The sequence below is a fragment of the Stegostoma tigrinum genome, chromosome 8 (assembly GCF_030684315.1).
Source record: "Stegostoma tigrinum isolate sSteTig4 chromosome 8, sSteTig4.hap1, whole genome shotgun sequence".
Classification (NCBI taxonomy): Eukaryota; Metazoa; Chordata; class Chondrichthyes; order Orectolobiformes; family Stegostomatidae; genus Stegostoma; species Stegostoma tigrinum.
In genome coordinates, this window is record NC_081361.1 from 87,499,560 (window position 1) to 87,517,408 (window position 17,849).

The 17,849-nt window shown below is 39.2% G+C and overlaps 1 protein-coding gene across 1 annotated transcript in view; it reads right to left on the reverse strand.

The window, feature by feature from the left end:
- hfm1 (helicase for meiosis 1) overlaps positions 1-17,849 on the reverse strand; it is a 196,441-nt gene that overhangs the window by 97,554 nt on the left and 81,038 nt on the right. The window contains exons 8-15 of the mRNA XM_059647692.1: positions 13,172-13,249; positions 12,843-13,001; positions 12,538-12,738; positions 12,351-12,439; positions 10,089-10,132; positions 9,869-9,970; positions 8,537-8,682; positions 4,788-4,882 (exon numbers count right to left, since the gene is read on the reverse strand). Coding sequence (XP_059503675.1) covers positions 4,788-4,882; positions 8,537-8,682; positions 9,869-9,970; positions 10,089-10,132; positions 12,351-12,439; positions 12,538-12,738; positions 12,843-13,001; positions 13,172-13,249 — 914 coding nt within the window. The remainder of the gene's footprint in view (positions 1-4,787; positions 4,883-8,536; positions 8,683-9,868; positions 9,971-10,088; positions 10,133-12,350; positions 12,440-12,537; positions 12,739-12,842; positions 13,002-13,171; positions 13,250-17,849) is intronic.

A 17,849-nucleotide genomic window follows, 5' to 3' on the forward strand; every position in this document is an offset into this window, starting at 1 on the left:
TGTGGTGCCAATGAAGAGGGCTGCTTTGTTCTGGATGGTGTCAAGCTTCTTGAGTATCACTGGAGCTGCACTCCTCTAAGTATTCCATCACACTCCTGACTTATGCCTTGTAGATGGTGAGTAGGCTTTTAGAAATCAGAAGATGAGTTACTTGTTGCAGGATTCTTAGCCCCTGACTGGTTTTGCAAGCACTGCATTTATTTGGCAAGTCCGGTTAAGTTGCTAGTCCAAGATGTTAACAATGGGGGATTCAGTGATAGTAATACCACTGAATGCCAAAGGATGGTGATTAGACTGTCTCTTGGAAGGGGAAGGTGTCCCTTGTCTAAGGGCTCTGACTGCCTGATTGTGGGATATAATAACCAGAATTGTTGAGATCCAAACACCAGCCCTTGCTGCTCATCCCCTAAATTCCTCTCCCTGAAACACCTAGCTTAAGAAACATCTCCTCTCATTACTTATGTACAGCGTGTGTCACTGCTTGATGCTAGGCCTTCGGTAGGTTTGAAGGCAGCCACAGCCTCCCAAGGTGTATTACCATTCAGGACAGCTGTTGGCCTCTGATTTATCACAGAATTCAGTAGCTTGGGTTTCTGTCCATAGCATTCTTAACTGTGGAAAAGATTTGTTGTCGTCACGTAGGGTCACTTAATACTGGAACCCTTCTTAGAGAGTGCAGCACAGGTCTCTCGCTGGCTCTCAATGGAGCAGACAAAACCCCTAATATCTCCATTAATAGAATTTAATCAGCCTAAGAAAATCATAAATCACAGATAAATTGTTAGTGTACAAAAATGGTTACAGCATAGAAGAAAGCTGTTCAGCCTGTCAGTCCATTGTGGTCATCTAAGAATGACTTAGATAGCCACATTCCTCTATCCTCTCCCTGTTGTTTGGCAAACGAATAGAATCATAGAATTATTGATGTAAATCTGGAACTGTTTGTTCCTGTAGTAACATTGTGTGGACTATCATTAACCTCCACATGATCAAACTTCATCCATGTGAAGAAACATTAAAAACATATACAATATTACCCCTACTTTTGTTTTCTGTACAAAGAGAAAGACAATTGAAGCTTACTGCCACTGGCCAGCCATCACGTTCAGTGTATGTGTTGGGACTGCCATGGGTCCATGAACTACATGATTGACCTCTCATCAGCTTTGTAAACAAGGTCTGAGCCATTTGCTCAGCATGCAGGCTTGATGGCGGTACTGGCCATACTGTTACACCTCATCACTGAGGTAGTGTGCAGCAAACCATGTCGTGCTATTCTCAAAGTCAACACAAAAGTTAAAAGTTTTATCAAAAATTCCCCAAATTAGACGCATGTAAATGAGTATGAGCTGTTAATATAATTCTATTAGTTACAACTTGAATTCCCTTGTAAAACTCCACTTACACACAGTCACAGTGTCATAGACATGTACAGCATGGAAACAAACCCCTCGGTTCAATTCGTCCATGCCAACCAGATATTCTAAATTAATCTAGTCCCATTTGTCAGCATTTGGCCCATATCCCTTTAAACCCTTCCTATTCATTTACCCATCCAGATGCCTTTTAAATGTTGCAATTATATCAGCCTCCACCACTTCTTTTCGCAACTCATTCCATAAATGCACCACCCTATGCATGAGAAAAGTTGCCCCTTAGGTGCATTTTAAATCAGTCACCTTAAGCCTATACCCTCGAGGTTTTTCAGCTAGGCATAAGATAAGAACCTCATTAGTGTCAAGTGAAAGGAAAAACTGGGAATGACCAATGACCACTGTCCACAGCACTTGTTGAAATGATCCTTTTAGCTTGCTGTTCTTCAATCTCTCTTCTCCAATTATTGTCACTTGCTTGCTCGAATCATAGAATCCTCACAGTGAGTTCATTCAGCCATCAAGTCCATGCCAAGCTTCCAAATAGCATCCCACCTAGACCTAATGCCCTACATTATCACTATAATCCTGCATTTCCCAAGGTTAATCCAGCTAACCTGCACGTCCCTGGACTCTATGGGCAGGTTAGGATGACCAATCCATCCAACCAACACATCTTTGGAGTGTGGGAGGAAACTAAAGCACTTGGAGGACACCACGCAGGCATGTGTAGGATGTGCAAACTCCATACAGACAGTCAACCAAAGGTGGGATCAAACCCAGGTCCCTAGTGCTGTGAAGTAGCAGTGCTATCCACTGAAAAACCGTGCCACCCCAGAGGCATATTGGGACAATTGTTGGCAGGCAAAAGGCTGGTCACCACATCATCTTATTTCTGGCTGAATTTCCCTTCATACACATGCCTTGCTCCATTTTGGCTGTACTAACCTCTCCAAGTACTTGAATAAATACCAGTGTAAACAATACTGACAATTTGCGCCAATGACCTGCTTTAAAAAGTGCAGAAATTCCTTCCACAATCCTTAGGTTTCAAGATAGTCATTTCCCATTTCAGTCCCAATCATACAGTCTTCACAAGTTCAGTGCAAACCTGCAGAATAATGACTATCTCGATCAAATCATCGCTCAATGCATACTGCACAAACTCATGAATGGGCCTGAGGCCCATTTTCAAACCTGAGAAGTATTCAGTCTACCTCTTTACTCTGGAAGGGTAAGATCATAAGACTTTAAAATATAGGAGCAGAATTTGTGCATTCAGCCCAACTAGTCTGCTCTGCCATTCCATCATGGCTGATATGTTTCTCAAACCCATTCTACTGCCCTCTCCCCATAACCCTTGATCCCCTTGCTTATCAGGAACATGTCTATCTCCACCTTAAATATACTCAATCACTTGACCTCTACAACCTTCTGCAGCGACGAGTTCCACAGATTCACCAAACCTGGTTTAAGAAATTCCTCCTCATCAGTTCTAAATGGTCATCCCTTCACTCTGATGCTATGTCCTTGGATCCTAGCATCTCTTACTAGTGGAAACATCTTCTACACATAGACATTCTTCATGGCAACTCCTCAACCAGAGTGGGATCCACTTGCCAGAAAATTAGCATCCTTGTCACTGACATTATAAGTGTTGTTCCCTTTAAAATTTGACAAGCTTGCAATACTGGCCTGCTGAGTGTAAGATCGAAAGCTTCAAGATTATTAGCCTGGCTGTATCATCGTTTAACTAATCCAGAAACACAACTAATGTTCTGGGGACCTGGGTTTAAATCCTGCCATGACAGATGATGGAATTTGACTAAAATAAAGAATCTGGAATTAAGGATCTAAGGATGACCATGAAGCTACTGATGCTTTAACGATGGCCATCTAATGATAATCATAAACTGATTGTCAATTATCAGAAAAACCCACCTGGTTCACTAATGGCCTTTAGGGAAGGAAATCTGCCATCCTTACTTGGTCCAGATCCACAGCAATGTGGGTGACTCTTGGCTGCCCTCTGGTGAATTAAGGATGGGCAATAAATGCTGGCCTAGCCAGAGATGCCCACTTCCCATGAGTGAATTAAAGAAAAGATAATGGCTTACAGACAGATTCAGGAAAGAAATATATCTGTTTTCATCCTCTTAAAAAATGTTGCTAGTTTCCATGATGAATACTGACATTATAATGAGTTGATATTAACCTTCTTCCCTTCACCAAGGTGGCAGGAGGGTCAGATGCAGGCAGGTTAAAATTTTAAAATGGCTTTTGGAGCTGTTGAAACAGCATATCTCTGGATTAACTTGATAGCTTGCTGGAAGGAGGCTTACAGCTCAGAGTCTTCAACATTCTTTCAACGAAAATAGCTTTGTTGTTTTTAGGTATTTTCCTAATCAACTTGCTCAGAGATGTTATTATACACTTCTGGTGAAGGTGTGACTTGAACCTGGACCTGCTGGTTCAGAAGTAGGGATCCTACCACTGCACCATCACAGCCTTACTTTATTATTTTTAATTTTTAAAAAAAATTAACCTGTTTTTCTAATCAACCTATTCGGAGATGTTATTATACAGGTCTAGAGCAAGTGGGACTTGAACCCAGGCTTCTTGGTCCCCTTTATCATTTTTAATTCTGATTCACTCAACAGATTCACCTGCAATAGTCCTTCTAATGTCCATCTACTTACTTGCTTGCTGAACATAATTTATGTTACCTCAGTAAAAAAAATTACAGACTCTGTACAAGGCTATTTATTTCAAGAATAGAGTTAACCACAAAACCATCTTTTTATGCATGAATTAAGAGCCACAATTGAGGTACCCTAGGCCACCACCAGGCTTACAATTCAATCAGTTCATTGGGCTTCTTTATTTATTTATTTTGATGTAGTGAATCTTTTCCTGTCAACTCTGTGAATGGAATACCATTTAGTTACTCCGTTAGCTTGCTTGGGTGCTTAATTCTGATTATTACTTGTTTCTGATGGTTGGCTTGTTGGGTTTATTGGCAGTGCCATGTTATAATGCAGTAGAGCTGAAAGTAAAGCATAAATACCTCAATGATTGCAATTACCATCGACCAAAATCTTTTTAAGAATGCATTTACATCTGACAGTCTGGAAAAATAGCACTTGTAGAATCTAAGTCAATGGAAGAATTTTTCAGCTTTTCATTCCCTATTTGCCTTCATATACTTCTTCTTCAAGCTCCTTGTGAAGTTAACCCAAAAAATGTTGAACTCTACATAACATCAACAGATGAATGCTGCAAGCATCCATCCACCTAAAATATGTACATGGGAACCACAGGGAAGTGTGTTCAGACAATACCAGCACTGCACTTAAACTTTGTATGCATGCTTTCTGCATAAATGATTTAAATTCATCCTATGTATTAGAATACCTGCTCTCAATTGTATGTACTCCATCTAACATCTGTGTGTAGTTGTCCTTTGTTTGGGTCTTTGTCATGATAACAACCGTGGCTGTTGTGTCAAACTAAGAGAAATTACAAAAACATTCAGGAATTTAGAATATTCATATGTATACATACAAACATATTGCAGACTATATAGCTTACATTTTTCTGATCTCACCTCAGTAGAACATACGTCCTACCCATGTCTTTTCTCTGCCATGATATCAGCCCAGGTTTCTTGATTGGGGTTATTAGGTCTTCGTGGAAAGCTCAAAGGGAGATTCTAGCCAGCCCAAGAGTTCCCTTCTTTTTTGCAAGTATATTTGATTATTAGTTTATGTGAGCTTGATCATGAAATATCTATGTAACATTTGACCACATGACTACCTTCGGACAGCCCTGTTTGAAATCCATAAATTATTTTAAAATCTTCTGTAGGATTCACAAAATTTACTACATGTATTTAAATTTTGGGTCACCCTCTCCATGAATACTAGTATTTCAGTAAATATTTGCACTGTAACTCTTCCACAGTTGGCTGTGGTTGGTTTGTTCAGCGAGCTGGTTCGTTAGTTCTCAGACATTTCATTACCCTGCTGGGTAACATCATCAATGCAGCCACTGATGAAGCGCTGTTGTGTTTTCCTTCCTGGTATTTAAACTCTGGAGCCCATTGGAACTTATTTTCATTTTTTCTTCACAGAGATGTATATATAGGGTCCAATTCTACATATTTATTGATGGCCTTTTTGATTTGTGATAGGCTTTGTTGTACCCAGCTGTTCAGGTATCCGTTGTCCTTAAATACTTGGTAGAGTTAATCTTCTTCGTTTTGGCGTAGTTCTGGATTGCTGCAGTGTGTTGTCAATCGTTTAAACAGTGTTTTTATGCAACTCCACTTGTGAGAAGAAGGCCATCAATAAACACATCGAATTAGACCCTATGTATACACCATCATGAAGAAAAACCAGAAGTGAGATAACCAATTCCAATGGACCCCAGAGTTTAAATACCAGACGGGAAAACACAACAGTGTTAGGTCGGAGTTGTATTGATGATGTTACCCTGCAGGGTTTTGAAATGTCAGCAAACTAACGAGCAAGCTCAGGGAGTGAACCAACCACAGCAGCCACAATCCAAGCTTCAAGAAGGGTCTAGGCCCGAAACGTCAGCGTTTGTGCTCCTGAGATGCTGCTGGGCCTGCTGTATTCATCCAGCCTCACATTTTATTGTCTTGGATTCTCCAGCATCTGAAGTTCCCATTATCACAAGAATCTTACATAGTTGTTTCTGAAACTTTGCCACACTTAGCAGAAGATTTTGTAAACTTGTTAAACATTTTAAAACTAAAAGTGGCAACATAAGTTCTTTGCAAAATTTTTGTTTGTGCCTTAGTACTGCTTCCCCAAATATTTCTTACATAAAAAATTAACTTTCCACATAAAATAAAAAACATACTTTGAATTCTTAAGAAGGACCAATATGTTACAATACAAGGAGGATCAAATTAATTCAAAGCATGCTAACTTGAGTAATCATTACCAAATATATAATTTAACATAGGCAGAGTTGAATATACACTGGTGAATAACATTTAATTTCTCAAAGGCAAAACTGCAACTGAACTACTCTGACTCCTCACTAAGCTAGCAGCGCCATACAAAAGGCAGTGCCAAATCCTCTTGAGTCAGACTAGATTGCTATCAGTGTAAAACACAAGTATGACAGTATTGTTTTTATGATATTAAATCAATACTATCTTTTGGCAGACCAGCTAAGAGTAGGTCTTGAGGTTACAAAAGACCAGGACCAATTTGTTAGCCTCTATGGTGGTTTTTAGATTTAATCTATCGATAGATGTGTAAAATGTGGCTCCAGAAATGAGCTGGCATGAGCCATCAGTCAAAAGTACTTTCAGTCAAGACTGTTGGAGTAGTGGTAGGCAGATCCACCTTCAGTTCTGGAAGACTCTCATTTAATCTAGATGGCTGGCAGTCTTTATCAGTTCTTGTCCTTTCCACTTAGCTGCTCATATCCCAATACACTCAATAATGATTTCAATGTCGCTCATAACTGGGAGTAGTTATACTGAGACTTTCTGGTATCAGTGTCTGAACAATCTGTGGGGGCAGGATATTATCAGAGCAGTAGACTATCACATGGTCATTTTAAAATTAGGTATTTTAATTTCACAGTACATTAATATGTTACAAAAAAAAGGGGCAGCCAGGAAGATGTGATTTCACATCCACAGTTTCCACACAGCAACTTTGTAATTTCAGCCAGAATGACCTAATAAGTAGAACTAAAATGACCAGATCTGAATTGTGGTGCAGAGGTTGTGTTCCTCCCTCCAAGCCAGAAAGCTTAGGCTCAAGTCCTACTGCTCCACAAGTGTGTAATAACATGTCTGAACAGATTGTTAAGAATGGACAAACACAAGTCTGGTCCTTGGGAACACAACAGTGCAGCAGTCAAAATGAAGGTCTGTGTTTCCTGCTCCACTTCAATCAGCCAACAATTTTTAAATCTCTTAATTTTGAAATCCCAGGACCCTATTAGACTCTTGTGGGATTAACACATACAAATTGGATCCCATAATGTACATTATTCTCTGAACGTGCTGTGTGAAGTAAATCTGTTGTGATCTATTTGTATGGTAATAGACTGGAAGATTATGAAGGAGGTGTAAAAGGGCTGAAAATATTCTAAGAATCCAAGAACCAAAGAATTCTTAATTTACATAGTTTTGCTTGTCATTCTTTAGATCAGCATTTTTTAAGCATTTGAGCAGCAATGAGGTCTTGAGCAATAAAGAGGGTACATTGGCATATATCTCAAAAGGACGTTTCAGAAAAAAAAATTGAGGCGCTTCTTCATAAAGTACTGTCTGATCTGTATCACAAACACTTTTCCCTGTGTTTGCTCCATATGTTTTGATACCCATAGTTAACAAGATAGCCTTAGGCTTGAAAATTTCAACTACGTGTATCCTCAGTCTTTTAGAATACAGCGTTTCAGATTTTAATTAGACTTGTTATCCATCTATTTACCCTTTTTATATTATTTCTATCTAGCCAAGCACTGAATTTTAAGATTATGCTCCCTTATTCTGGTATTCCTCCATCGTAGGATATAGTGGATTGTATCTTCACTCTTCAAACCATTTGTCATTGTAAAAACCTCAATTAAAGCCAACCTTCTAAATTCAGGAGAATATTAAACCATGTTCATATAACCTGTCCTCATAATTTAACATTTTATCCTCCAGTGATATTCTGGTATACCTAGACTCTACCACTTCCAAAATCAATACTGTCTTAAGTAATTCCTTAAATTCGAATTCTAACCTCTTGGAGGTAAAGGCTAATATTAGCTTTTTTCATTGCATTTTGTATATTACCTGTAAATGATTGATTTATTTCGATCAGAAATCCATTTGCTTCACCACAGCTTTAGTTGTCCCCATTAAGAATATCAATTTCATTTTTCACTTCCCAAGTGCAAATTAGATAACTACACACTTTTCCACACTGAAATCGATCTCTGTCTATATCACTTTGTAACTTCTTCCTCCCATTCATTCATTGCAGATTTGTTATCTGCAAACTTGGACAAAAAAGCTACCTACTCTTTCATCCAGGTGATTTATAGCTATGTTGATGCACAAGCACAGATCAAGGAAGCAAGCAATCACATTTGTTACATCACTTCTATCATTTTCTATAATTTACCTGAGGTCGACCAGCTCGGCCCATCATTTGAAGTATATCAGTTTCACTGTATTCTTGAAACATACCTCCTGCGTAATGCACTGTGGATTTAATTACCACTAAGTGGGCTGGCAAGTTTACTCCCATAGCTAAAGTGCTAGTAGTAACTGTAATAAAATATTATTGAATAAAAAGTCAGTCAGTGCCTCAAAACTAGTTGAAACTAGTTTGGGGGAGATGGCAGTTCTCGTTTACCTAACACTCATATCTCAGAGCTGGATCGGTGCATCTGCAGCTAACTGTGATATCCTGGGCCAACAAGAGCATTCACAGAACAAACCATCAGTGTGACAGGGGCTCATACCGGAAAACAGGGGTTCAAAAAGAAGGCAGCCACTGCTGAATTCAATATTCAAACAAAATTAAAAGGCAAATATACCTTAGCTGTCACCTAAATCAGGTCCTGCTATGCTCAGGTTAGAGCTGGGGCCACTGTAATAGGGACTGAACCTAGGGTCCATTCCAGAAGCAGCACTGGAGTGCATGATTTCTATTCATGGCCCTGGTGCACCTGTATAGGCCGCTCAGGCAGCTTGCTCAACTGCAGATTTTAGACTTCCTGAATCATTGGCAGTTTAATACAAGATCCCAGGTGGGGGAGAAAACAGGGAAGGGTACTATCCACAACTGTCAATTGTTCTGTGAATTTAAAATAAAATTAACTTGATGATCAATGGCTACTGGTAGCTAGACCATAACACATCTGGGAAACCAGTGTGGAACAGGCCAAACCCCTGCTCTATTTGAACAAAATCCAATTACCCTGAAAGACTGAACAAAATTTGTTGAACTCTTCATCAGCATGTGTATGGTCCTAATGCCTATTTTAGGCAGCTACCCAAACACCTTAGAAACAGTCCAGCATAATTTAAAGACATTTTTGGGTGTTCTTGAATTTCAGGATGTCGGGCATTACTATATAGCACTCATTTAACTGATCTATTTATGTAAATTATTTATGAAACCTAAATATTGGTCTGATAGTGTGTATTCAATCTAGCTTTTGAACAACAGAAAGTCACGTGGGAGCAGATGATTTATTTTGGCAGGTAGTGCTCGAAGTAAGAATCTCTTTTGTAATCTTTGGGTTTTGCTATCACTCGCCAAGATACTGGGCAAGAAAATGTACAGATCATAACGAACATGAAGATTATTTTCTTGTGTTGCTGGTTCATCTTTGGTCTGAAACTGAGGAACTGTCCAATGTAAAACTCATAAAATATGAAATCAGTTAAAACTATTTGAGCAAAGAAAACAACATGAAAGCCTAAAGATGACAGAAATATAACTTACAAAGTACTGGTACATCTCCTGCAGTGAAAGCAGCTTCAATCGCTTTCCTGTCGGATACATCCATACCAGCGTGATGATAACCAACTCCGTATACTAACAGATCTATTAAATTTCATGCAAAATTGCACATGAAATTATTAATTTATTAATATATTAATATATAAAAATACATACGTATACAATTTCTTTGACTCAACAATTCAAAATATAAACATCTTACCTCTAAGCTTTGAATCCTTTATTGAGTTTGTATATTTTTGCAATCTATTGAAATTAAAAGCATTGGATGCATGAATAAATTCAGAAAATTATTTAAACCAAAGAAAAATCTTGTTTTTGAAATTCAAGACTACTATATCTTCAATAAGTTATGATGCAGAAAAAGACACATTTATCGTATAAGTCTACAGTATGCAAGATACAAAATGTAGAATCTATTATGATCCCAGCTGATGTTATTACTGGACTAGTCAGATTCCCAGACTAAAATCTGGCTTGATAAATAATATTTTGTTTTGCTTTAATTTAACAATGTGAAACACTGAAACAGAAGCAGTCAATGCTGGAGATCTTGTTTTAACAACAAAAGAGGCCTATCACATAAATTAAAAGATCATAAAATAGAATAAACTAAGCTATTTACACATAACACAATTTGAAAGATTTTGAAACATACAGTAAAAATACTATCCTATCTATTCCAATGGAATCACTCTAAATAAACACCAAGTAGAAATCCCTTCTGTCAAATCTACAGGTTTTACATAATTATTGATTTCAATTCATGATCTTGAGAGTTTGACTGCCTCTTTCTGAAATATTCACACAATTGAGTTTAGGCTTTAACAGCTTCAAACAACTCCTAACTGGCCTGAAAAGAACTAGACTGAGGTAGCCTCTTTCCATTTTTGTTTTCTGAACTAACTCCTCGCTCCAGAGAACTATTCTTGTATCCAACTTCAATTTGGAATTCTGTGGTCAGAAACAAAAAGGAAGTCCAAGCTGTAGATGTTTCCCCAAGCAAAAAAAATCAACTCCTGATCCTCCTAACTGAACAGTCTAATGCTCTTCAATGTTATTCTGTCTCCTTGTAAAACGTCCAAATAAAATAAATTTTCATGAGCATTCTAGTAATTCTCTCTGTCTCTTTCTGACACACTGGTTTAAGAATTTTTAAAAAATCATTAAATACTGTTCTGGACCAGACCAAACCCTCTTCAAATGAATCAAGGAGATAGCCTAGACCCTAACTTTTATCTTATTTAAAGGCAAGTGTAAGGTGCTATGTTCAAGTGTAATTTGATTGGTTAAACCACTAAGCTTTATGCAAAACACATTTTATTCTTACCCTATAGTTAAAACACAAACAAAAGAACAAAAAATTAGTGTAGTTTTAACTCTGTTGAGAACATGGCAGAATAATAAATTATTTAACTACTAAACAGCAACTGTTCCAATATAGTAACATTCCATAAACATTCACTTGGCAAAGGCAAATTTGGTAAAATAGATTGTCTCGCATATAGTATTTCTCCAGCCCAGGAAGAAGGAACACCAAAAGAAAATCCTGGTAGAGAGAGAAGTCCAGATTTTTGCTGTGGCCAAGAAAGATGCAACAGCCTCCACAGCCAACTTCAAAATCCCCACAACTACTGAAAGCTAAACTAAACCCCTGGTTGTGTGGAAGCCTGATTTCACCTATTCATGCTTCTTCTATTGTTCCAACTTAAAAGGCCTCAAAAGCCATATACTTCATTGCCTTGTAACAGACAGCTCAGCATCTATGACTCAAAACCTCTCTTGAGAAAAAAAGACTAAATACAACTGTTAAAGTCAAAATATTGTCACAATACACATAGACAAAACCCACCAATTCAAAATCCAAACTCAAATAAATCATATTAGTATATTTACATAAATCACATACTTTACAACACACAGTGCATTGTCTTTGACAGGAGTTAAGGAAATAATCAACCCAACCAATAGTTGTTTTTCCATTTAAAATTTCTGCATGACCTTCTCCATCCCATTTAATTTTTTAAAAACTTATTTCTATAGAAAATGTATCCTTACAAGCATAAAGAAAACTTAAAAACATAGCTGTTTCCACAAAAAGTTGCTGAAACAAATCACTCAGTATAAAATAGCTTACCTGCACTACCTAACAATCAAAATACTAGATGTAGGAACAGAGGTTATTCTGATAGTATGTAAATATTTGCCTTAAATTCTGATTATGCCCGTTTCTTTCTAATACTTAGCATACTATTTTGATATTATGTACAAGTAATCCCAAAATATTAAATAGACTTATTAGAAGGTGAATTTCATATATTTGTATTTATTTAAGATCTTAGTACATAAAAATATTTCACTGTTGGACTGTCATTCAAGATTCTTTCCAAGTTCAAGAATTTGCAAGTTCACTATACTAAACTTCAAGTCTTTACTTCAACATGATTCAGGAGAAAATTACTACCTTTGCCTGTGGTCCATGGTCATGATAAATTTGGCATCCTTTGCAAGTATGGATGCAGCCTGTTGCACACCTTTCCTTGTAGCACAAAACTGAAAGTTTGAAAGAAAATCACATTTTCAAAAACACATTAAAAAAAATCTGTACATTGAAGATCTAAGAAGTGAATCAGAATTAAAATAATAAGTACCACCAGAGCAGGTTTCTGCTCAGAATATGTCTGGATAATGCTAGCCATTTTATAATTAAGTGATAAGTCAAACTTGAATTCAGTTTGAGTACTGGAGCAAGGAAATCCAAGAACAGCTTTGCGGAGCTTTACTGGTCGATAGCTTTCATCTATCTTCATGGCAATTCCTGGTCCTTTTCCATCTGATAACCATTCAGCAATCTTAGGAAGTAGAACAAAAGATGCACAAATACAGGAAATGTTCATGGGCTTCAACCAAAATTTCAGCACATTAATTTTATATAATATGATGTGGATAGACTTACATCCTCAACATTAGGAATTGTTGCAGAAACTGCTACAAATCTCAATGTTTTATCATCGAGTTGATTAGACATACGTGAGACCGCTAACTGAACTGTTTTCATTCTGCTGACGACAACTTCAAGAGTTGCACCACGACATTCATCTTTCACAACATGTACCTAGAATAATAAATATTTGTTATTTCAAAATGGAAAAGTAGCCCTAATAATTCAATGGAAATAAATTGCATGCATTTTCTTTAAAATATTTGCATACTAAATGTGGACAATTCCTTAGAAGTTAAAAATAGAACTATAATCTCATGATATATGAATAATTGAACCCTTACCTCATCAATGAGAAAAAGCCTCACAAGTTGTACTAATGAATTATCTCTCCATTTTCTGGTCATGGTGTCCCATTTTTCCTTAAAAAAAAATTTAGAATCTGAATACAAAAGGCCAAATACACCAGCAGACAAAATGCATTTTTAATAACTTTTGACAGGAAAATATAAACTTCTTGGAGTAAATTTAATTTTGTCAAATGGATGCAAACAATTGAATGCTCCAACACAGCTTCCTCACAAAGTCCCCAGCATTACAGATGCTAGTTTTCCACCAATTCAATTCTTGACATCATTTGGAGTGAATTGGCTGAAGGCACTGTACATTGAAAAGTTTATGGGCCCTGACAACATTGTGGCAATTATAACCCAGCAAGGTTATACCAATCCAGGTACAATGGTGACATCTTTGAGGGAATGTGGAAAATTACCCAGATATGTCCTTTCTACCAAAAGCAGGCTATTTCCAACCTGACCAATCCCATCAGTTAATTCTTGATCATCACATGTTTGAGTTGTGTAAGATTATGAGGGTTATGGACAAGGTGAATGGAGAGCAGTTGTTTCCTTTGGTTGAGGGGTCAATCACGAGAGGGTAAGGGACAGGAAATTCAGAGGTGAATTGGGAAAAAGCCTTTTCACTCAGCTGATGGTGGGAATCAGGAATGCACTACCTGGGAAGATAGTGGAGGCTGGAAACCTTACGTCATTTAAAAAATATTTGGGCGAGTACTTCGATTATCATAACATTCAAGGATATGGGAGAAGAGCAGGAAATTGGGTTTAGCGCACTTCTAGTGATTGTTATGTTGGTGCAAACTTGATCGGCAAAGGGCCTTTCTGCTGTATGAATCTATCAACCTATAAATCTATCAGTAAAATGATTGCATATTTCATCAGCAATGCTATCAAGTAGCAATTACTCAATAACAACTTGCTTATTGACACTTAGGTTCCTGAGTTCACTGCAAGTTTAGCGAAACAAAATAGAAAAGGCAACTTGAACAGGAAAATGAGACTGACTGTTCTTGATGGCAAGATGCATTTGATAGAGTGTGGCATCAAGAAGCTCTAGCTAAACTGGAGTCAGTTGGAATTGAGGGAAAATTCTCCAGTGATAGGAGTCATACTTGTGAGTTTTGAGAAGTCATACTTAGCACAAAGGAAGATGGTTGTGGTTGCTGGAAGTCAGTCATCTCTTTTCCAGACACCAAACATCAGGGAGAAAATTCTCCCCAGTTTAAGTCATACCTCGTTCAAAAGAAGATGGTTGTGGAGACCAATCATCTCAGACACAGAACTTCACTGCCATAGTACCTCAACATAGTTTCCAAAACCCAAACATCCTCAGCTGCTTCATCAATGTCCCTAATTCCATCTAAACGTCAGAGGTGGAAATGATCACTGATGATTGCACAATGTTCAATGCCATCCATGACTCCTTACATGTGGAAGCAATCTGATTCCAAATGTAGCTAGACCTGGACAGCATTCAGGTTTGGTCTGATAAGTGGCAACCACCATTTGGTCTTTACAGCATCAGGCAATAACCATCTCCAACAAAAGAGAATCGACCATCACCTCTTGACATACCCTGCTCTCACCTTCACCTGGTCCATCTCTGACTCCTCCCTTCCCTTCCTCAACATCTCTGTTTCTATGTTTGGGTATAGACTGGCCATTAATATTCATTATAAACCCTCCAACTCCCATAGTTACCTGGACAAACATCCTCGCACCCAGCTTCCTGTAAAAATTCTATCCCATTCTCCCAGTTCCTCCATCTCCATCTCATATGTTCTGATGATGCCAATTTTGAAAAGGGAACCCCCAAACTGCCCATCTTTTTCCTCAGCTAAGGATTCCCCAGCACCATTGTTGACAGGGCCCTCAACTGGGTCTGATCCAACTCTCGCATTTCAGCCCTGGCTTCTTTGCTTCCCTTCTGCAATGGCAATAGGGTTCCCCTTGTCTTCAGCTACCATCCCACCAGCATCTACAGCCAGAAAATGATTAACTGGCATTTCCACTACCTCCAGCGAGATGCCACCACCAGATACATATTCGCCTCCCCTCTCTTGTTAGCCTTCCGCAAGGACTGCTCCCTCCGGGACACCTGGTCAACTCTCCTTCCTTCCCAACACCACCCCATACCCCATGGCACCTTCTTTTGCAATTGCTGAAGGTGTAAACTTACCCATTTACCTCCTCCCTCATTGTTATCCAAGGGCCCAAACATACCTTCCAGGTGAAGCAACGTCTTACCTGCACTTCACACAATCTCGTCTACTGCATTCGCTGCTCACAATATGTGGGGGAGGTAGTAACCTAGTGGTATTATCACTGGACTGTTAATCCAGAAACCCAGACAGCATTCTGGGGACACTGGTTCGAATCCCCCCCATGGCACAGAGTGGTGGAATTTGAATTCAATAAAATATCTGGAATTAAGAATCTAATGATGACCATGAATCCATTGTCGATTATCAGAAAAATCCATCTGGTTCACTAATGTCCTTTGGGGAAGGAAACTGCCATCCTTACCTGGTCTGGCCTACATCTAACCCCTGGCCCACAGCAATGCAGTTGACTCTTCACTGCCCTCTGGGCATTTAGGGATGGGAAATAAATGCTGCCTCATCAGCGATGCCCTCATCCCATGAATGAGTAAAGAAAGAAAAAATGTGGTTTCCTCTACATTGTGAAAACAAAGCATAGTGTGAGTAACTGCTTTGCAGAACACCTAAATTCTGCCTGCAAAAATTACCCTAAGCTTCCAGTTGCCTGTCACTTCAACACAACACCCTGCTCCCTGGCCAATATCTCTGTCTCAGGCTTGCCGCAGTGCTCCAGTGAAGCTCCAGCGAAGCTTAGCAAAAGCTGGAAGAACAACACCTCATTTTCTGCTTGGAGGCCCTGCAGCCTTCTGGACCTAATATCAAGTTCAATAACTTTAGGGTTTGAACTCTCTCATGTCCCTGGCCCCAACCCCACACACCAGGCCTTGTTATCACATAGTCTGCTATTACATACAACACATTGCTAGCCACTAACAGTCTCCATTAACAGCTATTCACCCTCCTAGCCAGACAGTTATTCACTCCTTTGACTGTCCAACTGTTTTTCTCTTTGGGCTCTATCTCTACCTATCATTTACTCCTTAACTCCTTCCCTCCACCATATCTTCTGCATATAAATTGACATTTTCCGAGCTACTATCAGTTCTGAGGAAGTGTCACTGGACGCGAAACGTTAACTCTGATTTCTCTTCACAGATGCTGTCAGATCTGTTGAGCTACTTCTGTTTTTGTTTCTGATTACAGCATTTGCAGTTCTTGCGGTTTTCATTTTGAAAGAGAAAACTTAAGTTTTTCCAATCTCTCCTCAGAGCTAACACCCTCCAATCCAGGTCTCTGTAGCCTTTCCAAAGCCTCCAAAACCTTCTGGTGGTGTGACAACCAGAACTGTATACAATATTCCAAATATGGCCTAACTGCTGCAACATGACTTGCCAATTTTTGTACTCTATGCCCTATATGATGAAGGCAAGCATACCATATGCTTTCTTGAACACCTTATCTACTTTCAGGGAACTCTAGACCTGAAAGACTTGATCCTTCTGTATGTTATTAAGCTTCTGTCATTTACTTTATACTCCACTCCTACATTAGACCTCCCAAAATGCATCACCTTGCATTTGTCTGGATTAAATTCCATATGCCATTTGTCTGCCCTACTCTGTAGGCTATCTATATCCTGCTGTATCCTCTGGCAATATTCATCCTAACCAGTGCTCCCCCCATCTTTGTATCATCCATAAACTCATTAATCAGGCTAGTTACAATCTCCTCCAAATATTTTTATTTATTACAAACAACAGAGGTCCCTGTGGAACACTTCTTGTCACAGATCTCCAGTCAGAAAAACAACCCCTCCTCCCCCCACTGCACCACACAATCAGCCCAGCTCTTCCCCTCCACCCACTGCATCCCAAAACCAGTCCAACCTGTCTCTGCCTCCCTAACCTGTTCTTCCTCTCACCCATCCCTTCCTCCCACCCCAAGCCGCACCCCCATCTACCTACTAATCTCATCCCACCTCCTTGACCTGTCCGTCTTCCCTGGACTGACCTATCCCCTCCCTACCTCCCCACCTATACTCTCTCCACCTATCTTCTTTTCTCTTCATCTTCGGTCCGCCTCCCCCTCTCTCCCTATTTATTCTAGAACCCTCACCCCATCCCCCTGGTCTAGGCCCGAAACGTCAGCTTTTGTGCTCCTGAGATGCTGCTTGGCCTGCTGTGTTCATCCAGCCTCACATTTTATTATCTTGGATTCTCCAGCATCTGCAGTTCCCATTATCTCTCTACCACCACTATTCTCTGTCTTCTATGTCTAAGCCCCATTCTGTATCCACCTTACCAGTTCACTGCAGATCCCATGTGACTTTATTTTTTGTGTCAGCCTGCCATAACAGATCTTGTCAAAGGCCTTGTTAAAGTCTCCCTATTTATTCCAGAATCCTCAACCCATCCCCCTCTCTGATGAAGGTTCTAGGCCCGAAACGTCAGCTTTTGTGCTCCTGAGATGCTGCTTGGCCTGCTGTGTTCATCCAGCCTCACATTTTATTATCTTGGATTCTCCAGCATCTGCAGTTCCCATTATCTCTCTACCACCACTAT